Below are 26227 nucleotides of genomic sequence, written 5' to 3'. Positions count from 1 at the left end.
TCTAATACGCCTTTTTTACACTATTAAAATAATTTTAATGCAATCACACTAAATATCAATATCTGGTTTCAGTAAATTCAATATTCTAACGGAAATTAAACTCTGTAACTAGAAATTCGTTACTTAAGTCCTAAGACTTAAAAAGAAATATTTCGTGAATCGCTAAATGTCCGCTGCAACGTTTTGACTTGATGCGTATCCTCCTAGAATTGAATTACTCCTTACCTTTACTAGTCACTCTTCTTGCCTAAGTAGTAAATATGATTAGTTACTTACAGTTCCTTCCCTTCGATGAAAAATTACCATTTATCTAAAAAGACCCAATTTCAGAGGAGTAGGTAGGGTATATATCAATAATAATGAAACTAACTTTTTTCGATGTACCTTTTCTAAGAAAGTACGTAAGATATTGCTTTGACATTTTTTGGGGATATTTGAGATTATATTGGTTGTATACTGTGATAATGTTTCAGTGCCAAGAAATTATAAGTTCTTAGCTTATATTCAAAAAAAGAAATTCAGCAAAGGATATGTTATAACAGTCATCCTAGCGTAAACATGTGTATGTAAATATTCGGTGAAAAAAAAACTGATACAATGTCTTATTTAGATGCCGAGAAGAGGTACGTAGAAAAAGGTAAGTTTCAGCATTACTGGTATATGTCCTACCAACTCTGCTTTAAAAAAATACTGATTTATTGTCCAAATCAATCTACAATGACATTAATCAATTTATATTTGTATAAAAAACATACTGATAGCCATGCTACGAGTTATTTTTACCAAATATTCAGCAACTCAATAACACGCGGAAAATATGAACGTTTGATAAGTTATTGGATGTTTTACAAATTTAAATACTACTACGTTTAGTCTGAACTATTTTTTGACAGACAATCTGCTGTAATGGCAACTAATTCCCTTTTCAGTATTGTTGTTTTATTTTCAAGATATAATATTAATAAATGTTTAATAAATTGGTAGAGAGCACTTACAGATTATGTACTTACTGCTTTGAGCAAATGTGGCAGATTGTCGGGTTTCGTGTCAACGACGATACTATAAATGCCGCGTCCTTTGATGTCCCTCAGAACGTCCCGAAACCCTTGTTGGTCCGTCTTGCGAAACACATATTGGACATTTTTTGGAACTGGCAACTTCAGAAGCTCTTGTAAGTTGATGAGGGCTGAGAAAAATTAACATTAAATTGTTAAAACACAATTTGATCCCTCTGAGAAACTAATTAATCTAGCCATTGTAAGTAGAAATTGACTGGTAATTAATATATTTAGTTAGTGAGCAATTAAGAACGTTAGTAATAAGTGGGTGATTAAAAACGTTAGTAAGTATTAATTAGGGGGTAAGTAATAGCATTAGTAATTAGTAGGTAAATAAAAGCTATAGTAAGTAGTAATTCGAGGGTAACTAATAGCCTTAATAAGTGGAGATTAGCCTTGTTGGGTGGGCGTTGGGTCCATGTCCCAGAACTCGTGAGTTCGAAGACTCCCGCTGAAAACTCCCCGTGTAGTCAATGGTGACTGGAGCGCGTTAAGTCAATCGGGTCACATAGTCATTCATGTTCCCATAAAAATCATACCACTTTGGTACTGAATTGGTGATTGATCGTTCTCTGGTCCAGGTAAAAATTACGATCTGTAAATGACTGAATGGGCTCGCCCTATAAACGGACTGTGACGTGTATGTAGCTAAAGTCGTATTCCTGATCATAGATTTCGAAATTAAAAAACAAGAAATGCACCCTCTGCCTTACCTTCGCTTTGCTTAATCAATCAGGCTTGCTGGTATTGGCAAATGGCATTGGAAACAATAGTAGTAATTGGTGGATGACTAATAGCCTTAGTAAGTAGTAATTACCGATTAATGTACAATGTACTGATTTCTGGGCAACTCATATCTTTAGTAATATTAATAAATAACTAAGCAGAATGCAGCAAACCGTACGTTTCTATTTTTTTTTTTCAGTTTTCTTCAATGTCTTTTTATAACCATCTTTCATTTTTGGGATACTTATTTTGTACAATGATTAGTGGCTAACGAATTGCCTTAGTAAGTAGTAATTAGTGGGTTACTTATAGCCTTATTAAGTCATTTTTAGTGGGTTACTAATAGCCTTAGCAAATTTTTTTTATTGGGCTACTTTTATCCAAGAAGTAATTACCGGTTTCAGTAGTGATTTCTGGACAACTAATGTCTCTAGTTGTAATTACTAAATAACAAATAGTTTTTGCAAGCAATAATCACAGGGTGTTCTAAAAATGGCGGCTGATTTAAGAAATTAATTAAATTTTAAAGGAATGTTTGATATAGAAATGTATGGTTTGCTGCGTTCGATATAGAAATCTAGTTAATTTGTTTTTCACGGAGTTTTGAAACTAAGTACCAAGTTCGTTAGGAGATATAGATCGGCTGACAAAGATAATCTTTTGATAAAGCAATGGTTTCAAAATAACGACCGTTTGTAGAAGCTTAACTGTTGGGAAATTTCAGCACAATTTGACATTTAGATACGAAAAAAAATTTTGCTCCTGAAACAGAACGCAGCAAACCATACGTTTTCATAAATTTTTTATTTTTCCTTACTGTATTTCTGTAACCATCTATCATTTTTGGGACATATGTTCTAAGTAGCTAGTGTGGAGAGGAGTGCTCCCGCAATACAATTTAAGCAAATCTAACTTGAGAATTAATATTAAAAAAATAAAAGTAATTATGACTTTATCGATAAAATCATATATAACTGTGTAGAATCATATATAACTGTGTGTCCACCATTCAAAGCTCATACACTACGAATATTCAAGCATTATGTGAAAAAAACACCAATTAAAGACATAGCAAAACATTTTTATAACTGTAAAATTGGTGTGAAAAACGCATATGTGTATCTAAAAAAGTTTTATTATAAACATTCATGAGCGAAATTCTTGTTTAGTATTGAAAAGAGCTTATTTCATTTCATAGTTAGTAGTAATTAGTAATAGCAGATTTTTTTACGTCGTTTTCAATTACGACAGAGAAGAACTAATTCTGGGCAGTGATGGCCTGGTCGGTAGGGCGCTGGGCCCATGTCCGAGAGCTCGTGGGTTCGAACCCCTCCGGCCGAAGACTCCCCGTGTGGTGAAGTGACTGGTGCACGTTAAATCTGGCGAGTCGCAAAAGTACTCCCTGTTCCCATAACAAATCAATACTGGCGATACTGGATCGATAGTTATCTGATTCAGGTCAAAATTACGATCTGTAGATGAATGAATGGATGTATGAATGGGTCCGCCCTATAAACGGGTGCGACGCATGGTGCGGCAGAAGTCGAATTCTTGGTCATAAATGGCGCCACTGAACAACAAGAAGCTCACACTCTGCCTTAAATTTGCTCGGTTTCACCAAGCATGCTTGTTAGTTTGGCAAGTGTCATTAGAAACAACAACAACAGAACTAATTCCTAATTCAGTTGCCTCTGTAAGCCACATTATTGCATTCATGCTGTACATTTTAGTTATGTGTTTTTATAAATTGCTATCTTTGAAACTTCAAAGAATGCTTGCACTGTACATTATAAATTTCGAATTATTATCAATATGAAAACATGATTATAATATGTTATTTTTAGAAGATCAGAACAACGTTATGCAGTACCATTGTCGTCCTCATAAATTATGGCCACTTTTGTCCAGTTGAGGTACTTCGTCAGATCTCTAAGGGCTCGACCCAGCAGCCAGGGACTCGGAAATAAATTGATGGAAAATTCTTTCACCTCAGGCTCGACATCTAATCTGGCTTCTATGTGGGGGATATCTAAAGCATCACATAAACTTTGAATATGACTTCCCATAAGAGCATTTTGAGGACCAAAGATGGCGCTTACGCCAGAGTTGACTTGTTGGCAGGCTGAAAGGAGTATAAAAAAATTGTAGATCGTTAAGCAATTCTTAAAACAATATTTAAATATGATCTACTTAAAAACCATTACGTACTATTTTATTTATTCAAATACTGATAAAATCAGAAGTTAATATCAAATATAAATTTCCGAAAAGTATATAAAATTATATTGTTACAATTTTAAAAAAAAGTTTATGAATGCTTGTTTACGCATCAATTTTTTTTAATATTTCAAAATTACTATATGGAACTGACACCGAAAAAAAGTATGGTTATATCTACTAGAATATGTAAAATTTTACCGTATTTCTGACTCTATGGGAATACCAAACACCCATTAATTTTTACCGAAGCTCTAATATGACAAAATGTATTAAAGTTTAGTAGTTCCGTTAGGATATCTTAAAATATGACATGAAAATAATTTATTCGATTAAATTTTCTTTTTAATTTTGCAATTTTTACTAAATAGAACTATAACTTAAAATACAGAAATTCTGGGATACCTTTACCTCATGAACAGAAAAATTTCTTCACCAATGGTTTAAAATATTTTGGTTTTTTATTAAACAGAATTTGGTTTTTCCTCATTAGTATGCAGTAAGGAATTTCTAACTCTATGTAACTTTCTGTAACTTCTCAATTGTTACTTCTAACACTGTCAGTTGAGGTACTCCTTAGATCATTTCATGAGAAACTTGCACTTTTCACACAAAAATCGTCTACGACAAAATGTTAAATCACCGCTTACTCAAACGAGAGTAGAATGTCAAGTCTGTAAAAGGACCTTAAACCTTCAAAATATCCCTTTTTAGAATTCATTTAAATTAGCGAGGCTATTTATTCATTGAATAAATATATTGCATTCTTTTTATTTTCTTTAAAAAGCAAAACAGGATCAAATGTTTCTTTCTAACCGAATTACTTAATTTATGGATTAGGAAAAACGCTAAGAACATTTATTGCGTTTTCAAACTAGTTAATGCTGTATCAGAATTTTAAAAATTTCTAAAGCGAAATCAAACGTCCTCAAAACAGATCCATTTATTTTGAAGTTATTTATTAATAACGACATGTAAATTCTATAATCGGTTTTGTCGATTTTAGTTCGAATCAATTCTAGTGTGCAAATGGATGCCAACATCTATCACGCAAGATGGTGTATTGATAATGATAAATTAAACATTTGATTTCAAATTTCAGACATCATTTGCGTTAATTATTTAAAAGCGTTTTAATTTCAATATTGGAATTTTGAACACTAAATGATAGATTCTTTTTATTCACAAATAAAATGTCATAATTTTAATGTCGTAGTTTAATGACTTAATTTAATGGCATAGTTTAAAGATTTAATATATTTCTTAGAAAGCTAGATGGATATGCTACATACAATGGATTTTAAAATATTTAAAAAAAAGTAGTCAAAGAACCCTGAAAAAGAAAAACAGAAAAATTGCCATACTGTCTGAAAATGACATTTCTTATGTCAAAAAACAAAAAAACGCAATTATGCATAATGAAACCAAAGTGCACGATATTTCAAAAATTCATTTAGTAGTTTTTTTCCGTTCGTATAGTAACGGTTTACAGAAAATTTTGGTTTTCAAAATCATAGTTTTGGATCTTTATTTAGATCAACGATTTACCACACTAAAAATTCATTAAAACGAGGAAGTAATAACTTGGATACTTCAACTTATTTATTTTTGACTTTGCGTATTCGTTTTATTTATTGAAATAAAACAAAACAGTATCAATAAATTTAATTCGAATTCAGTGACTTTTGTTACTTCTTCAACAAGTGGTATTACCATACGACATTGCCACATATTTAGCAATAATTTCAAAACTGGGAAGTAAATTTAACCGAATAAATCGTTTTATGCCATGCTTTAAAGTATGATGATAAAATTATAAATTTTACTTCATTTACTACAAATATATTATAAACCCAAATACATGGTAAAAAAACAACAAGTTTTGGTGCTTAATCTAGCAAAATCATTATCAAAGCACTTCGGTAAAAATTTCCGAGATATTAATGCTCCCTTAGAACGAAAAACACGGTAACTTTTACTACATTCGGTCAAATTTAACTATATTTTTTTTCTCGGTGTACTAGAATGTCTCCGTGATTTCAGGATTTTTTCAAAAGGTAGAGTAATATAATGATAAGACTCATTTTAAAATTTTCAGGAGATTGTTTTCGATTTATCTTTATCACAATTTTAAAATACGATTTAAAATTTTCAAATTTTCTACTTAATTTTTTTACGATTTTTTATCACGATTCGCTTATTACCAATGAAATCATTTTATGTGTCTGAATAATTTCTGGTAAAAATTATCGTAACTTGAAAACTCCCAAGTACTTGTAATTACAGTTATAAATAGAAAAGTACTGAAGAATAATGTGTTGAAAAAATACTACCATTCATAAAAGTGTTAATCAAAAATTATTGTGAATTTTTAATTTAAATTCTTTCAACTCACACACAGTTCAAACCTTTAAAAGCAAAAGCAAAAACTTTCGTTTAAAGTTATCTGAAGCAATCATACTAAAACAAAAGCGAAATTTTTATTTTATTTTTTAAAAGAAGAAATGCGCTCTTCGTTTTAAACGCAATCATACAATTCTATATACATACGTAGAGCTGCGCAAAAACATACAACAGCACGATTTGTTTTTCCGTCCATGGAAGATTTAAAGAATTCTTTATAGAAATGTTTATCCATGACCGTCACTGGGACGAATATATTTCCTAAGAACATTTGCATAGAATATCTCCCAGTATTTGGGATTTTAGCATGGACGCACACGCCATTTTGTTTACAGTTAACAAATCTCCAAAAAGGAAATAGTGCCTTTGGGTGTTCTTTCTCGATTGAAAACAGCTTGGGAAAAAAAAACTGTTTGTACCTTATTGTTTACGGCAAAGAAATTCTCCGTAAAGGATATCGATATTTTTCATTTGTCCACGACTACCTATATGGGTTCGCTTAAAATACATCATCTCATGAAAATAAGTAAACTTATTTAGAATTAAAATTATTTTAGATTACTTTAGAATGTTTGTAAGGCTATTAAAATGTTAATAAAAATCTAATGGAATTTTTGTCATTTTAAGAGTTAATCGCTTGTCTGTTTTTCTACAAAATTGCTACTCATTATTGACCCGCTCTTATAAACACTGCGAGAGTTTCGGTATTCTCATGTCATATTAGCTCACCACTGTGTTCTTCAGTTCTTGGAAGATTTAAAGAGTTCTTTATCGAACTATTTATGTATGACTGACACTGGATGAAATATATTTCCTAAAAACACTCGCATAGAATGCCTCCAGTATGTGGTGTTCTTGCAAGGAACCACGCGTTATTTTGATTACACTTAACAAATCTCGAAAAGGGGAATAGTGCCTTTGGGTGTTCCTTCTTGATCAAAAATAACTTGAAAAGAAACTGCCTATATCATGTTGTTTGCAGTAAAATAATTCTCTGTAAAGGAAATCAGATATTTTTCATTCTTCCACTACTACTAACATGGACAGTCTCATAATAAAAAAACTGATTGAGTAATAAAATTGAAGTATTTTTTTAAAATCTTGATAAAAAATTTTCTGCACATTTTTGACTACTAGAACTTTGAAAATTGATTTCAGAAATAAAAAATAGCATTCACTTATATGCAATATTTTTGCCATTTTAAGAGTTAATCGTCTGTCTGCTTTTCTACAAAATCGCAACTCAAAATTAACCCATTTTTTTAAACTTTGTGTGAAGCGTTATTTTCTCATGTCCTATCAGCTCAACACTAAGTTTTTTAATCAGCGGGGAAACTCATTTTTAAGCTTTTCTTCTTCGGAATCAGTTAAAATAGAATATATTGAAGATTCGATTCAACCAACAGTTGACCCAATTCTGCATTAAGCAATTCTGTTAAACTCCGTAGCCTTGTAATTTTGAGCCCAACTCAGAAGATACGGGAACTCTTGGATCAAGCATTGGGATAAACTAGCGTTTGGGGAGGACTCTTAGATGGAGCTAACCGGCATTTGCGTTACATGGAGTGAAAAGCCACAAAAATATCCCACGGTTAGCCTGACGGTGAGGGGATTCTAACCCATGATTTGTCTACCACTGAGAATTTTGCTTTAACGCTGTAGTCAGTGGGAGTTGGGAGTAGAATTCGTATCAACCTGCCGCCTCTGAGATTCGAACCTGGGCTACATGATTGGGAGGCGAACGTTCTTTCTATTGAGCAACCGTGATTTAAATGTATAGATGCCAGATTAGATAGTAGATTGTATAGATGCCAGATGCCTGTTGGATACATGATAAAAGCCGACAGATTAAATTAGTATTTCATCATTCTAAAGGGCAATGCAGCCAATTAAATTACTAGTTCTTGAACCAATTGCAAAGAAACTTTATAATACCTGCCTTCAGTTTAGACAGAACAAGTTCATCTAGTGACAATAATATCTTTGTAAGATTTGAAGACTAGAGGTTCCCAGAAAATAAAAAAATAAACTTTAAAATTACTGATGACAGACAAAACAAAAGCTTCATAAAGTTGTTTTCAGTTTTGACTTTTAGTATAAAATGATTTAATTCAGAATCAAAATATTTTCTGATTACATATAATTACATATAATGTTACATGTGATTACATATAATCAATCTATTATAAAGTTTTTATGTTAAATAATGTTCTCAATGCTGTTGTGTGTCTAGTAAAATTGTAGCCCAATATCGATTATAAGTAAGTGTGTGAAAGTTATGCGAGCATGTCAAATGAATTAAGGCTGAGGATAAATAAATTATATTTGGTCAATTGAAAGTTTTCTTTGATCGCAGGTCACACACCTTGTCTTTTCAATTGACATTTTCAGGTATTTTATTCTATCGACAAAAATAAAATTGAAGGGAAAATAAAATGATTCGTGTTTAAGCATTTAAAAGAATCCGTAGGGGATTCAGATCAGCAAATACTCAATTCTATTCAGAAAAAAAAAATTTGAAATGTGTATTGAAAAATAAAGAGATATTTATTATTTATTGAGAAATACTATGTGTTAGACAAGTATCTATACTTAAAGAAATATAAGTTAAAAACAGTTGTGTTTATAAGTCAGGTACTGACGCTTGCAATCACCTAATACAAAATATGAAATGCAAAGCATGTAATAAATTTAAACATTTTAACAAAGTAAAAATGTTTAAATTTATTACATGCTAGATTATAGTAGACACGTAGATTTTATCCAGACGCGATAAAATCTACGTATTTCTAACAAACATGATTCTAATGCACATTATTTTAATACAAACTATTTCTTAAATGGTTAGGAAAGGGATACTTTTTGAAACAGATATCCATGTCGATGATCAAGAAGATCTTAATTCCAAAAAGGGAATTGTATTTTGCTTTTGTTTTAAAAATGTCTAAATAAAAATGCGTACTAAAGTATAAGAAATATCTCTGATTTTGAGCCACAAAGTCAAAATTTGAGCACTGATTTATTTTATTAATAAAATTGAAGCAATGGAGATTAGTTTAAATCTGAGTGCTACGTAATGCTAGCTAACGATAAATTGAAGATACTAAAATGCCCCATTTATATATTCTTCTCTAAAATGACATGTCTTCCTTAGCGAATGGGAATTAAAAAGACAAACTATTTTTCAAATGTAACTACATAATGTTTTCATCGTCTAGATAAAAAAAACGTAGAGATGTTTATAAACTAAATAAACAATATGACTGATAATATACGTTTAAGGTATCTCTCTTCCAAAAAGAACAAATAAATTTTTTATTTATTAATTTTTATAATTAATATAATATATATATATATAATTTGCATTACGTCTATTAAAAATAAAACAAAATATTCATTAAAATGAAGCTCTTATTTGCTTTTAAAGCTCCAATTTTAATTCCATTTTATTAAACTTTATTCTTTAAAGGATTACAAAGTAAAAGGAAAGCTAAACTTTATACCCTTCTTAAAAATATCTTTTTCACATTTTGATACTCAATTTTTCAAAGGGCACAACCTTTGAAAGAAGTTTGCGTTTTTGTTTCATTTTTACTTGTACTTTTGTTTCATAGAGGCTTTTTTTTGGATTAGTTGAAGAGGTTTGTTGTCCTTTCAATTTTTTCCTCGGCTTAAACTATTTTTTTTTCGTAACAATGTATCAAATCTGCCAAATTCAATAAAAATGTCACTAATTTTCTTAAGGAATCGAAGAAAAAACCTTTCAGTAAAAAATTATTTTTGGATCTAAATCATTTTGTTATTTTTAGCTCACATCTTTTAAGCGAAGAGTATAAGTAGTAATAAAAAAATTAACTAAGTAATAAAAAGTAATTAAATAGAATAGCATTATCTTGGGGTAAATAAATGTATAAAACAGCTTTATTTTTTTAAAGACCCTCCAAAATAAAAATAAAAAATAAAAAATTACTATCTCAGTAATAATACATTTGCTGAATGTTACAGTTAAGGCCAAAATTGGGGTGTTAACTTCTTTAAAATCATTTTAAATGCAATATTATTTTTTGTGATGAAACCAAAATTAAGACTTAGAGTTTTTAACACAAAAATATTTAACATGCGTAAAACTGAAAGATTATTTTGTTTATTTTAATACAATATGTGCAGTTCATTAATGCTAACATTTAATTTATTTACAAGTAATAGAAGAAGTCTTTACGAAAATATACAGTTTTTTAAAAATTATGTTTGCTTGTACAAGTAAGAAATTTAATTAAAATTTAAAAAAAGTTGTTTTTTATGTCATTTTTTTAATATTAGACATATCTTGTTTTTAATAACTATAGCAAACTAAGTAAGAATATGTTTCCTTAAAACAAGCATAACAAACATTATTTTTTTTAGTAGTCGTAAATGCTTATTGAATGTTTTGTAAAATGTTTAAGTCTTAAAATATCTTTGAAATTTTAAGTAGAATTTTTCTGCAACTTGTCTTTATATTTAAAACACAAAATAAACGAAAAAAGAGATCCCCATATTCTTAAGTAAATAATCAAATGTATTAGTAACATATGTATAACAATATAATAATCAAATGTATGAATTAGTAACATATACTAATTACATTGTTCTTTATTTTTATTTTATGCGTTAAAATCAAGGCTGCTGTATAAAAAGTAATTTGAAGTTATATAATTTCAGTATAGTTTCATGAAAGTGATTCTACATCACAGCGGTTCCCAATTTTTCTCGGTTACGGAACCTTTTCTCGAAAGAATCCCGATCTGAAGAAAACTGTGAAAATGCTGTGAAAAAATTAATTTAGAAACATTTACAAAGAAGAATGAAATTTATTATTTGTCTCATCAATAACAGACATAAATTAGGGTTTAAATTAGGCAGTTGAATTCATTGGTCCTGAGCTGCTTTTCTTCTTTTTTCGCAAAATGAATCTGAATTATGGTTATTGAAATAAGATTTTTTTTTAAGTCTTAGACAGGTTATAGAAAAAAAATATTTATTCATTGTTAAATTTTGTAATTATATTTTGAAATTATATTTTGAATTTTAAAATTATATGATAAATAATTATACACTAAAAAGATGAGAAGTAATTATGCATAAATAAGATCAGAAGTAATTGCGGGAATTATTTTTTTCAACTATATCGATTGTCAAACAGCTAGGTCAAAATTTATCAGACAGCAATGTCGTTTGTTTAAAAAAATCATAAAAGCATTTGAAACATTAAATAAATAAAGCCGATCTATTAAAAGTATCAGGAAAAAGTATCGGTTAAAATAAAAAGCCCTAACTCGCGGAATCACTGTGAATTTTCCATGGAACCCTATAATTCCACGGAACACCGTTTGGGAACTGATGGTATATCACATAGTTTCTATTAACAATTTATTAGTAGAACTGTGTTTGTAATATTAATTGAAATAGTAAGGCAAATTTTAAAATTTCAATTTATTACAGTTAGTTGAAATTTAAATTTATTACTTTATCCTGTTGTGTTTATTCAATCATTAAGTAGCAGATCAACTTCATTCAACTTATGATACGAAACATTAACAACTACGTAGCACCTAAGCAGTCCGAAGTCATTAGGCATAAAAATCTCTCAACATATTTAAAAAATAGCTATCTCTCAAACCATTACCTAAAGACGGCGGATGAATATTTGAAGAATTATGCATACCATTGAAGTGGAACTTTATACTTGCTATGGAGAACAGGTGCTATATTCCCTCTAAGTTAAGAAAAATAATTCCCATTTTCTTAACAGAATAATAAAATATAGATATAAGAGTGTGCAATATATATTAATTGCATTATTTTTCCATTTTTGATTTAGTATTTTAAAATCAATGTTGTAATATAAATTTTAAATTGAAGTGATATAGTTTCTGTATTGCTCCATAAAAGGGATTCTTTATCAGGCAGTTTCTAGATAGTTTCTATAAACAATTCCCTAGAAAAACTGTGCGGTTAGCAATTGTACTCAAACTATACCGTAAAGTTGTTATTTCAAACATATTTCTAAATTTAAATTTATTTAAAGATTTACTTTGTCCTGCTGTGTTTACTTAGCCGTTAAAGAGCCAGTCAATTTCACACATCTTATGATACGAAACGTTAACAACTACATAACTCCAGAGTACTCCGAAATCATTAGGCATAAAATCTCTTCACATATATCAAAGATCGTTATCTCTCAAATCATTAGCTAAAGATGGTGAATGAACATTTCGAAAATTATGCATACGATTGAAGGGGAACTTAACACCTGCTACGGATAGTGCTTTAAGAGATGTAATTCGCTCAGGATCTAAATGCTGTACAGATAGTTTGACAGCTCGAAATTCTTTGTCAAGTATAGAATCATGTTGATATTAACTAAAATCATTAATGCATATTTTGAATGATCGGCATAGTTTAACGCATTTTTTGGATAAGCGCATATTTATGGGTGTAAAGTATATTATCTTTTGTTCAGCCTCACATTATTTTTTGTTCAAGAGTTTTAATTTAATTTTTTCATGCTTATTTTAATATTTTCGACAAGAAAGATTGAATATAAATTTTATTTGCTCCTAAAATATAAAATTTTGTCATCATATTATATTTTTTAAGAAAGTAAAATTTTATTTATTTTTGCTTTGTAAATTATATTATAATATACGTCATCTAATTATTTTTTAATGTGTTTTAAATTAAATAAATAATCATTTTTTCGTTAATTTAAACCTTTATTGCTGTTAAAAAGAGTTATAGTTTAAAGAAGATTCCATATTGAAAATTTTTAGGAATTGAGTTGCTCAAATAAATTATTTAGACAAAATATTCTGTACATTATTTCCGATAAATATTTCTTTAAGTGGTAGGTATAATAGTAAATAACTAGCAATCAGTTGAAAAATTTGCTTTTTTCGCTTTTACATTTGACTTGAATGTTTTTTCCCAATAAGAATGAGTGACAGTTTGTTTCTCATTTTTTTAAAATAAGTATTCCTTTACATTTAGCAAACATAATAGTTTACTTACTGTTTTATACCTTAATGAAACTTCGGCATTTAGACGTAATTTCGTTAAATGTTATAAGCTTTTTGACTGTTTCATGAAAATTAAATGAAATATTAATGCAAAATTTTATAAAAATGAAAAATCTGGTTAATTTCATTTCATTTATACCAACTAATTTTCATACAGTGTCCTCTCTAAGCGTGTTTATAAGTGTGACCTTCCCCCGGCCTACCTTTTGATGAGACCTCTTTGCCCTTTTTGTAAAAACAAGCAGCCATCCCTTAAAAAGGAAAGTTGGGATAGAAAGGAAGTGCTTTCACACTTCCTTTTTATTCATATTCCATTTAAAAATTCACTTTCAAAATAATAACTACTGGTAAAATTATCTTTCTTCTAGGTTTATTTCTGATTACTGTTACAAATATTTATTTTGTTAGTATTGTTTTCAACTGGTTAACTTTCTATAAGTTTCTCTTTTTTTGCAGGGGTGTATATTGATGAATTTTTTAAAGGATTTTTAATTTCAAAATTATTAAATATTAATAAATATTTTTTTTTAAAAAAAAGGTACCTTTAAATATTCATTGTTTCTTAAGTTTCAGTTTAAATTTTAGAAAAAAGCATTCAATTTGTTTATCAATTAATATTTTTTAGTTCACTTTTTTGAAATAAATTGTGCACAGTGATTGTCTGTTTAATATACTAAATATTTCCAATAATATTTAATATCGTATACAATATTACCCGATAATTTAATGTATCGTTGATCAAACATTGAAACCAATATTTCCAATTTTAAACTAGAAACATGAATTAATATTTTTCTCAAACAGTTAATATCAAGGCTAATGAAAATAAAACGTTTTAAAATTAGAGAAACCAAGCAGTTAAATGAGCTAAAAGTTTAATCAGTCTAACCATAAATCTTCATTTTATAAAGGTTTCGCATCAGAAACGATACATAAGATTCATACATAGTATTATAAGTGAAGGAATTTTTAATTCCCTTAAGCTGTGCAGAATCATGATAATTCCGAATATTATTTTTATTAATAACGGCGTTGAACAGTTGAGTCAAATTATGAGTTTAAGGATACCAATGTTCGACTCCATAGCCTTGTAATTTTGATCCCAATTCAGAAGTCAAGGGAACTCCTGGATTGGGGTGAAATTCGCTTTTGTGAAGGACTTTTTGATAGGATTAACCCATAATTGCATTGCATCAAAAGGAAAACTACGAAAACCTCCCACGTTTTGCCTTACAAGAAACCAGACATTGCCAGGATTCGAATCCGGTGCACCCCATTGGGAGACTAGCACTCTATCCCCTGAGCCACCATGACTCCTACTGAAGTTGCAGAAATAACTGAAAGCAAGTAGAGTTTGGATTTAAAAGTTTTAGCTTACGTCCTTTATGATTATCTGAAGTTTATTTAGTTCGCCGAGTTAAGCTTAAGCCTCACTTTTGAATTTACTGAAATAAAGTCGTCAAGAAGGCAAATAAACTTAGCACACGATAAGAGAGGTATTGTTTTTAAATACTTCTTTCGTTTAGAATGTAAATTCAAATTAAAAATAAATAATAAATTAGAAGATATTTCAGTCTCATATAAATACAGTGCAAGTTTTACCTTTTTTTTAGTTTGAAAAGGTTCCGTTTAATTTATATCTGTTTATACTGAAGCTCAAAACACAAGTTAATATGATTAATAGTTTATACTTTTAAGGATGTTTTAACTTGTTTGACATTGTAATCCAGAGAAGTGAATAATCATTCCTAAGTAATTTAAATTACTGTAAAATTAGACTTTACTTAATTCAGTAAAATTAAGAAATTATGAAGTCTACTGTAATGAAAATTAAAACTTGGAATTAATTTTTACAGATAAAGCACTTTTACTTACTCATTTCAATTTAATCTTGATAAATTGAAATGAGTAAGTAAAAGTGAGTTTAACGTAATGTGAGTTTAACGTAAAATATACTCAAGGTGCAATGCCACGCTTGTTTAGGTCGAAATGTGAGATGCTAAGTTCGATCCTACCACTTGGTAAATTTATGATTACGGCAAAATCTTACATTGAAAAGAACCTAACTTCAAATATCAATATTGAACACAAACTACCACTTTTAAAACTATTTATAGCTTTTTCCTAAATATTCCCGGATAAAACTACTTAATAACTGGCATATAAAGCCGATTTACTTATATAATTCTGCGGTGATGGTGATCGTTTTAAATTTATTAGTGGATTTGTACATGTAGCATTATTGAATTTTTAGCCCTAATAGATACATCTTAATTTGAGTGTAATAAAATGATAATTCTCTCAGAGAAATGAATAAAATCGCTTAAGAAAAATTGATTTATTAATTATTGAAAATGGCCATAATTTGAAAATATAAAAATTATAAAAAAAACGAAATCCCTTAAGGGGATCAAGATAAAACATTCTCTTACATCGAGAATTTTAGTTACTATTTGCATATTCAACGGTTGGAACTGGGATGCCTAAAATGACACCCCAAGTCGCCAAAAATTTGAAATTGAATGAATTGTTCCAAACGGACAGTTAGGAGCATGGTAAGAGATCCAAGGTTGGCGATTTATTAAAAGATAACATCGCCAGAAATAAAGCTACCCTCCATAATCAATATTAGATTTGAAAATATTTTGGCGATCATGAATTGTAAGAATTAGTATGACCACCAACTGAAGCAGGTTTGTGGTAAGAAATAAGGATCAAAGAGTTATAAATAGATTTTTGTTTTCGATTTAGTGAATTAATGAGTCTTATATTAGTATTGAAATAAAAAGTTATCCGTTACATTGATCGATAAGAGAAGAATAAATATTCGCTTTTTATAAATTTTAATAAAAATTATATAATTGATTTAATTTAATTTAAATTTGGATAAAAATGATTAAAAAAATAAGTGTTAGAAATTAAAGAAATTTTAAAAGCTAGGAAATATGTAATGCCTATTGTGGCATCACAGTTTCTAAGGATAATTTTGATATTTTATTAAAGTAAAATTTAATATTTTAACATTAGAGAAATAGTGGTCTGAAGCATACCTTTCTTAGCTGCATGGAAGCTGTCATCTTTGGGTATATATTGTATATCATAAACAAGAGTTGTGTTAGCTAAAAGTAGTTTATCCTTATTAATTCTATAAACTGAATATTTAAAAGCCAATTCTGAGGGACTGTCTCTTTGGTCTTCGGTGAAAAGAGCACCTAGAAAAGAAAGAAGAAAAAGTAGTAAAACTAATTTGCGAATGAAATGCATAAAATATGTCATTTCGGTCATAAAAATAAACATCTTTCATTTTATCATAGTGATTTCATCTGATAAAAACTCAGTTTAAGACTACTTCTCTATTTTTAAGAAAAACAACAGCATTTAAATCTTTTTGACTATCTTGTTTTGAAGCTTTAAAATGTGGTAATTATATTTAAAATTCTAAAATAGTTTTATTTATCACTCTAAACTAGTTTTATGATTCTAACATAATATTTTATAATTCTAATATAGTTTGATTACTGTATTTCTTGATTTCACTTAAATCTTAAACTGATGTAATAAACATAATATCGTTTGAAAGTTGTCTGTCTGTTAAAAAATAATCCTTGCTAAATCAAATCAAACTGTATATTTCAGCAGATTGAATATCTATGCCATGAAAACAACAATATTTGAAAATGAGTAGTTCCGTGAATTCAAATATATACATACTACTTATTATCCATTTTTAAAATCTATGTCAAAATCAAGACGTACTGTAAACGTCACATTTTCAAAACAATAACATAAAGGATTTGATTCGAAACATCAAACCTGCTTGATTAAACTTGAAGATAATTTTTTAATTACTTTTTTTTCTCGATATAGAACTTAAATCATCTACAACCCAGTTTAAAGGTAAATAATTCAATTTAATTTCTCAATTTTGGTTGAAACAATTCCTAATTGTTGATATGAAAACTCATTAATCCTGCTCCGATTATTTGGAAATGTAACCTACAATGATTTTTACACAATTTGAAACCTATCATGATATTTTCATGTTTCGGAACCTTCCATAATATTTCCAAGAATAATAAAATATAGATATAAGAGTGTGCAATATATATTNTTCCTGCTTCGGAATCTATCATGATTTTTTCATGATTCGAAACTTACCATGATTTTTTCTTGATTCGGAACCTACCATGGTATTTCCATGATTCGGAATCTACCATGGTATTTCCATGTTTCGGAACCCACCATAATTTTTTCCTGCTTCGGAATCTATCATGATTTTTCCACAATTTGAAACCTATCATGATATTTTCATGTTTCGGAACCTTCCATAATATTTCCATGATTCGGAATCTACCATGGTATTCCCATGTTTCGGAACCCACCATAATTTTTTCCTGCTTTGGAATCTATCATGATTTTTTCATGATTCGAAACTTACCATGATTTTTTCTTGATTCGGAACCTACCATGGTATTTCCATGATTCGGAATCTACCATGATATTCCCATGTTTCGGAACCCATCATAATTTTTTCCTGCTTCGGAATCTATCATGATTTTTCCATGATTCGAAACTTACCATGATTTTTTCTTGATTCGGAACCTACCATGGTATTTCCATGATTCGGAATCTACCATGGTATTTCCATGTTTTGGAACCTAGCAAATATTTCTGCGCGATGGCATCACTGCCGTTCATCGTATTGTTATAACCATATAATTTAGCAAGGATTTCTATAAAATTTACAATATAATGTTCTACTTACAATCTGCAACAGTACATTTAAACTGGATTCTTTTCTAGTGATAGTACCTATTCATAGTTCAGGTCCTCATCCCTTTTTAACCTGTTTTTATGTTACTATTGTTCATCAATAATTTTTTTTGGGGACTGATGTTTTGTATGTGTTAAGCGAATTTATTGTAAGAAAGTTATTCCTCAAGTTATTTGCTGAATTAGAACACATATTTAAAGAAAAATGAAAACATATTTATAAAAAAATGAAAACATATTTAGGGAAATTAAAATCATTTTGAACTTTAAAACATTTTGAAAATTAGAGTAAAATTAATTAGTAAATAATAACTAATTCTGGAAAAAGATTCACACTAGAACGACTGAAATTTTTCTTTACCCAGAACGAACGTTGCGGTCATTTTGACAGAAGTAAGAAAACAGGAACAAGTATTTAATTTTAAAATCTAATTTGATCATAAAAAGTTAAAATAATTATTTTTTTAATTATTTAAGTATTCCACAGTTTTAACAGATTTTTTATTATTATATAATAATTACTTTTCTTTCAGAATGAATAATCTCAACGTAAAACAGTTGCATGGCATTTTAAATATTACGTTATATTTCTAAATAAAAGTATAATATATCTTAATTTAGTCCAAAAATTATTTTTAGTTAGGGCGAAGATTTAATTACATTTTAGACTTTTATTACTTGATGTTTCAAAAAGCATGCATGCTGCTTTTTTAATAAATATGGAAATCTCAATTTGATGAGGAAATTCAAAATAAAAGACACAAAGATTTCAAGGAATAGAATGATTTACAAATGAATAGAATGTTTTACAAATTGGCCATTTTTTTAAACACAACTCGTATCATACGCAGCTGCCATACTAGATGACTATGCCTTAATTGTTAAGATTGAAAACGATTTTTTGGAAGATTTTTTTTATTGTTTCGGTTTTCAAGGAAATTTTCAGGTTATCAGCTTTGTTAACATTTCCACGTATGTTAAAATTGGTGGCTCAGGAGGCAGAACTGTTCGCATACGAAACTTTTTTAAACTCTTTCTAGATATTTTGATGATTAGGGCGCTTTAAGAAGCACAAATCATCAATTTCTTTGCTTGAATTGTAGCTTCGAAATTGGTGGGACTTTTTTGTGATTTAGTTATATTTTAGCAATGAGTCAAGCTTTCTTTGCCCATGAGAGGTACGCAGGTTAACCGGATAGTTCTTCCTTTACAAAATACCGAATCAATAGCGTCACAATGACAAGGTTACTCAGGTGCTAAAATTTGTAACTATCATTATCATTTGCTAGCTGCATGAAATCAGTTAAAATAAAGTTTCAGAACCTGATACAATTTCAATCCATTTTTTAAGAAAAATTATTTTACTTGTATTTAGTAAGTCTGCAAAAACTCATCGGTACTGTTAATCAATTGTTTTAAATTTTTTCTGCTATTAAACAAATACCAGAATTTTGCACAAAACTTTTTCACTGACCAAAAGAATTACAAATTTAACGTTTATAATCCAAATCGCTTTCTTATATCGCGAAGAGTTTTCAGACGAACTGGGTTGGCAGTTTCATGGTCTGGTGAGCGATAGCGAGTTGAAAAAATGTTCTCTGTAGTAAAGAGAACAAACTCGTACTATCTCTATGTACTCAGGTGCATGAAAAAATAGAAGTTAAGAAAATAAAAAAAGAGTGTGCTTTATGACGAAACATGTTTAAAACTCTGGTGCGGTCAATTTGATCTATATGGTCATTCAAGGTAGAACTTAATTTTATAAACTTATTTTGTAATCTAATAAAATTTTTCTTTAATGCTTTTAATGGATAAATGAATCTAATAAATTATTTTAGAAAGTAAATTTACTACTTTTTTTTATTATATTAAGCTAGTATAATTATTTTAGAAATTAGCGCCATTCGAAGTTGATTTTTCGGTCAAAATGACCACTCTGGTCACTCTTTCTGCTAACACTAAATGAAAAATTAATGATATCATTTATTGTCAAAAGCAAAGCATATTTCACTGAGTTTTAATATAACCAATTTAAATATAGTATATAGCATGAATATATATAGTATATATAGTACATAGTATGTATAGTACATAGTATAATATACTATATATACTACATATATTATAATATTTGAATATAGTATATAATATATAGTATAATATATGAATATATATAGTATATAGTATAAATATAGTATATAATATGAAGTGAAGTGAATTTAAAACATCTTTTAAAATATCCACTTAAAAAAATATTTCACGTCAGTGCAGCGAATTTAATAGGAGATAATGTTCGAAATATGATGAAAAATGTAGAGAATCAATCTAATATATCTTTTAAATTGTCTATTAATATTATATATTATTATAACATCTAACTTAAATATAATATGCTATTTACATTCCAAATCTAATAAAAGATGCAACGTATCTAATATATCTCTTGAAATATCCATTAAACTAGACCACATCTTTGTTTTCAGAATAACAAGGATCTATTTTAAGAGCCGCAGAGTCAAACAAGCATTAAAATCAGAATAGCTTTAGAGAATAAATCTGATTGAAGGTAAGGAAAGTCATTTGAATGATAAGTTGAATCAATGGAAAACTAAGGATTCGTATTCTCTTTGTCAGGTTTCGGGAATAGAAGCCTTACATGATCTGTTCCATCGAAAGTTTGTTCCTAAGGCACGAGTTAAGTGGAGTGATCTATCTCTTTATTAGTGGAAGTTCTCGATCGATATCGAAGCAGTTTAATTTGCTTTTGAGGAAGGAAAGAATAGGGATATGTATAAGATTCTCAGATTCAGTAAATTGGTTGATTTAATAAGAACTTGACTTTATTTTTGGAATATATATAACGAAGGTTTTCTGCATCGTAGGAAGGATTTTCGAAAGTGTTTCGAAAAATCGATATTTTAAATTTTTTAAATTTATTTTCATCCACATTTATATAAAAAAATTTAAAATGCTCAAATATTGATGTTCAGATAAAAGCGAATAAAGTATATGTCATTTATATACTGGTTTATATTCGGTAACATTTTAGTAAAATTTAAAATGATTAAACATATATTGTTGTACATCTAAATTATTCACATTAAATACCTAAATCAAAATGCTTATAAGAATTGCTCTCAGGATAAATGTATTCTATTATCAACAGCCTTAAAATGATTCATAAGTTTCCGATGATATAATTACATCAAGTAATAGAAAATATATATTCTGTTACTTGAAATAATTATTTCATAAGTAAATTTGAAATTTTTATCGGTTACAAATTATTATTATATTTTAAACAAAATTTTTATAAGAATTGCTCTCTGGATAAATGTATTTTATTATCAACTGCCTTAAAATGATTAATAAGTTTCCGATGACATAATTACATCAAGTAATAGAAAATATATATTCTGTTACTTGAAATAATAATTTCATAAGTAAATTTGAAATTATTATATGTTACAAATTATTATTATAATTATTATTAAAATATTATCTGTTGATAATATTGATGATCTATATTTATTTGAAATTGCCTGTTTTGGTATTATTATTATTATTGATTTTAATTAGACATTTATTATCATAAAACTGACATAATTAGCTAATTATATTGATTTTGGCTACATTCTAACTTATTGTCATCATTTCAAAGTTATTAAACACTTACTATCCATTTAAAATAATTATACCGAGTTCCTGAAAACAATGTTAAATTATTATTATAACGATTGTTTTTTGTAACATAAATATGTTCTATTTATAGCTTTCAAAATATTTAAATAGCTACTATGGAACAGATAAAATAATTACTTAACTTCCACAAAAATTAATCTATATTTTTATTACGTCAATTGTTTTCGGTAACTATCTGAAATTATTTCGATTAATTTTTGAAAGAATACACATTTTTTTCGTAAAAAAGAATTAATTATACCAAGTTCCTTAAAACAATTTGCATCATAGAAATGTATAAAAATGTTGAAGCATGTTAAACTGAAAGTAATCGTTTTCAAATTTGTAAAAAAATTTCATTATATGCTTATTGAAACGATAAAAAAAACCATTCAATTTACACCTTATTGTGTTTTTTACGAGAATTATTTTTTTTCTATTTTACACATATATTTTGAGACACCTATATTTTAAAAAATTTTTACCTCATATTTAATTTTGCAATTAAATCTCATCTGCATACCTCATTTCCAAGGCATGCTAATAAAATTGTAGCATCATGTTAGGTATTTGAAACTTTCAAAACAATATGGGAGTTTTTTATTTAAAAATTTTAAGTTGACCCTTCTTTAATAATTGAAGGTAGGCGTTGAGTTTGGTATCATTGACTGATTTGAATTGATCCACTAATTGATATCATTTTTCTATTTTAAGCAATAGTTACCCCATTTAAACTTTTCATTTATACCTCATTTCTAAGACATGTTAATCAATTTGGAGCAAAAGTTAGATAATCGAAATCTTTAATAAAAAATAACGAGTTTTTTTAAAAAAATGTTAAGATGTCTCTTCTTCAAAAATTGAAGTTTTGGGTTGAATTTAGTATCATTGATTGATTTAGATTACTCATTGATTTGGTATCATATTTCTATTTTAGGCCCCCCATGAAAATTTTACATTTATTACTCATCTTTATACCTCATACCTAAGACATGTTAATCAAATTAGAGCATTCTGTTAGATAATCAAAATCTTCAATACGAAATAGATCATTTAAAAATGTTAAGGTGCCCTTTTTTCAGTGATTAAAGTTGGGGGTTGAGCTTGGTATTATTGATTGATTTGGATTGATCATTGATTTAGTATCATGTTTATGTTTTAAACAATTTTTACCCCATTTAAATTTTACATTTATACACCTCTTACATTCTTACCTATTACATTTATACACCTCTTGCATTCTTACCTATTACATTCTTACACCTCATTTCTAAGGCATGGTTCTCAAATTGAAGCATTCTGTTAGATAATCGAAATATTTAATGAAAAATAGGGAAGGTTTTGTTTAAAGATGTTAAGCTTTTCATTCTGCTTTATAGTTGAAGTTGGGGGTGAATTTTGCATCTTTGAAAGTTCCTTTTGAAAAAAATTCCAAATGTTTATTTTTAGATTTTTGGACAAATTATTTATTCTTAGATATTTAATCTTTTCCATATTTTTCAGACACAATGTAAATATTCTATATGCATAAGCAAGACTGAAAAACATTAATGTGTAATGCATAAAAAGACTGATTTTTCTTCGATTTTATCCTTTTATTCTTTATATTTAAAAAGACATTAAAAACATCGATTTTACTTAAATAGCTTTCAAACGTCACTCCTTATATCACTCTCAACAGGCAAATTCTTAGTAAACTCGAAACTTTCTAAAGTGTCTTAAGTAAAAAGAATCGTTACACAACCTATGCAAACTTGACAAAAGGGTTTTTATTTATTTTATTCAAAGAAAGTACCTAACTTTCTATTTTTTGAAATAGTAGAAGGATTTACGCTAACATATGTAAAGATATTGTTTTAAAGATAGATGATATATTAAAAACATATTTAAATAAACTATGTAATTAAAAACAAATTATATAATTAAAAACATTTAAATTAGTTTTTTTTTTATAAGTTACATATATATTACATACAACACAGAATAGGTAACATAGATATTACATACTACGAAGAATAGGTCACATAGATAATTACTTACATATACTTTTAAGCTATGAAAATTGCATATTTGAAAATATACAAATGTATGGAGGAGGCAGAACAAAATCATTAACTTAAATATCTTAATACAAGCTGTCTCGGCATCGTTCAATAAGAGCACAAAGGTAGATGTGGGTTCGTGTAATAATTTTTAAATTAGGCTCATATGGCCTTTACAAATTGAAAAACAGATTGCACAAGACAAAAATGGCATCACAAATAATTATAGCTTGTTGGTAGTAGAATTCGAACCCGCTACCTCCACTCTGCAATAGTCTTATCTTTGTAATGCGGGCCTCTAACTTTTGCTATCAATTCTTTTCCTCGCCAAGGTTTAATAATAAATTGTACTTTCTAATGAGGGTTTACGGCTACTATTGTTCCTTTCCGTAGTCTTTTCTAACACATGATCCGTCTATCACTGAGGATACTCTGCATCAGTGCTGTGGTTGGTGTGAACCGCGTGAGGAATTCGAATTAACAGAATATCTTTGGGATCGAACCCGGGTCACTTCATTAGAAGGCAAGCGCTCTATCCCCTGAATCACTATGGACCCGTTTATGTCAAAAGTGAATTTGACATTAAGAGATGAGTGTAATATACTGCCTAAATTATTAACACGATATTTTACAGATTGTGTCTAGCCCCAAATTTTGAAGGGGGAAACATGGATGTAGGCCAAATCTGTAACAAAATAGGTTTGTTTTTTCGGAAAAATAACGTTTTAGTGTCTGATTCCAAAACTTAAATTGCGACAAACTAATAATCATATTTAAGATTATCAATTTCAGCTCATGCAAGTGGTACAATGAAGTGCTTAAATAAAGCACATCCGAACTGGTTTTAATTGGGTTTTTTTGTGCATTCTATGTACAGTGGGAAAAAAAAGACACTCTGAGTACCTTTGATCAAATGATCGTACTTGGATTCAATTTGAGTGGTTAGATGGCCTTAATATGATTATTATGATGGCCTTAATATGATGAAATGATATGATTATTAATCTGTTGTAATTCAAGTTTTGGGATCAGACACAAAAACGGAATTTTTCTGAATTAACATACCGATTTTGTTACGGATTTGGCCTACATCCATATTTTCGCTTTTTAAATTTGGGGCTAGATGCAATGTATAAAATATGTTGTGAATAATTTAGGCAGTAGACTACTCTGGAATGTTTTCTCACGTTTTACTGTCAATTTCACTTTTTGTATATTCTCGAGAACTCTTTGGTTACTATTATTCTAAAGTTATTAATTAATTTTTTTTACAATTTTCTATTATTATTAATAAATATTTTTACTAATTCTTTAAAGGTTACACATTTTTAGACTAATAAAGAAATAGAATTACTGCAACAGCCCGTGGGGGAGAGGGGGTTATTATGGCTAAGGCTCCACTATTTCGTCATCAATTTCATTATTGTGACAATGGTATCAGCATTTCACATAGTTTGGTTTTTCGAAAATACTTTCTAGATAACCCTTCTATTTGAAGCTATGAGTATGTTTTAAACTGCAACTGATAATCAAATTTCAGGAAAAACTCAGTTCTTTATAATGACAATTCAGTGCTTTAACCACTGAACCTTACCACTTAACCACTTCAGTGCTTTAGCCACATAACTTTAAATGACAAGCCACAAAATTTGAAAGAAATCAGTCAAATGGTTGTCGAAAAAAAGAAGCAGCATTTTAAAGCACTTATTTCTTCAGAACTGGTATTTATCTAAATGTGTTCAAATTTTGTAATATACTATAACTTTGGGATTATAATTATATTTGAAATTAATTTTTGAATATAAACGAATCTAAATTAAAGAGTTTATTTGAAATGATTACTAACAATATCAAAAACTACATACAAAATTTCAAAGAAAAATGTATTTTTATCCAACTGACAAAAATGTGGCAAGACAATCAATTTTAATTTATAATCGGACACTAAAACAAATTGAATGCTTTAAAAGTTCTTTAATATCTTTAAGCTTAACACTCACTACATGATGTATGTAATGTTTTATTTAAAAAACAAAAATTTATATTTTTGTACTAAAGATTATTGATAATTCATAGAACAATGATATCACTTAATAATTAGGTATTTGCTATCCATTAAATGATATCAGTTTATCCATCTTGAACTACGCTTAATAAATAAATAAATAAAAAATATAGATAAAACAATACGTTAGTTTCGTATGACCTCCATAATAACTGTCTCTTAGCAAATAAATATTGTAGCTTAAATAAGCAATAAACATTACCA

At 28.4% G+C, this 26227-nt stretch overlaps 1 protein-coding gene across 5 annotated transcripts in view; it reads right to left on the bottom strand.

Moving 5' to 3' along the window:
* Positions 1–26227, bottom strand: part of LOC107450782 (glutamate receptor ionotropic, kainate 2-like) — a 104790-nt gene that overhangs the window by 47507 nt on the left and 31056 nt on the right. For all 5 annotated transcript variants that reach the window (XM_071181264.1, XM_071181262.1, XM_071181265.1 and 2 more), the window contains exons 2-4: positions 16513–16674; positions 3655–3906; positions 1011–1186 (exon numbers count right to left, since the gene is read on the bottom strand). In XM_071181264.1, coding sequence (XP_071037365.1) covers positions 1011–1186; positions 3655–3906; positions 16513–16674 — 590 coding nt within the window. The remainder of the gene's footprint in view (positions 1–1010; positions 1187–3654; positions 3907–16512; positions 16675–26227) is intronic.

Source organism: Parasteatoda tepidariorum, chromosome 5, assembly GCF_043381705.1.
Source record: "Parasteatoda tepidariorum isolate YZ-2023 chromosome 5, CAS_Ptep_4.0, whole genome shotgun sequence".
NCBI lineage: Eukaryota > Metazoa > Arthropoda > Arachnida > Araneae > Theridiidae > Parasteatoda > Parasteatoda tepidariorum.
The sequence above is the reverse complement of the archived record's forward strand: the minus strand, read 5'-3'. Positions and strand labels throughout refer to the sequence as shown.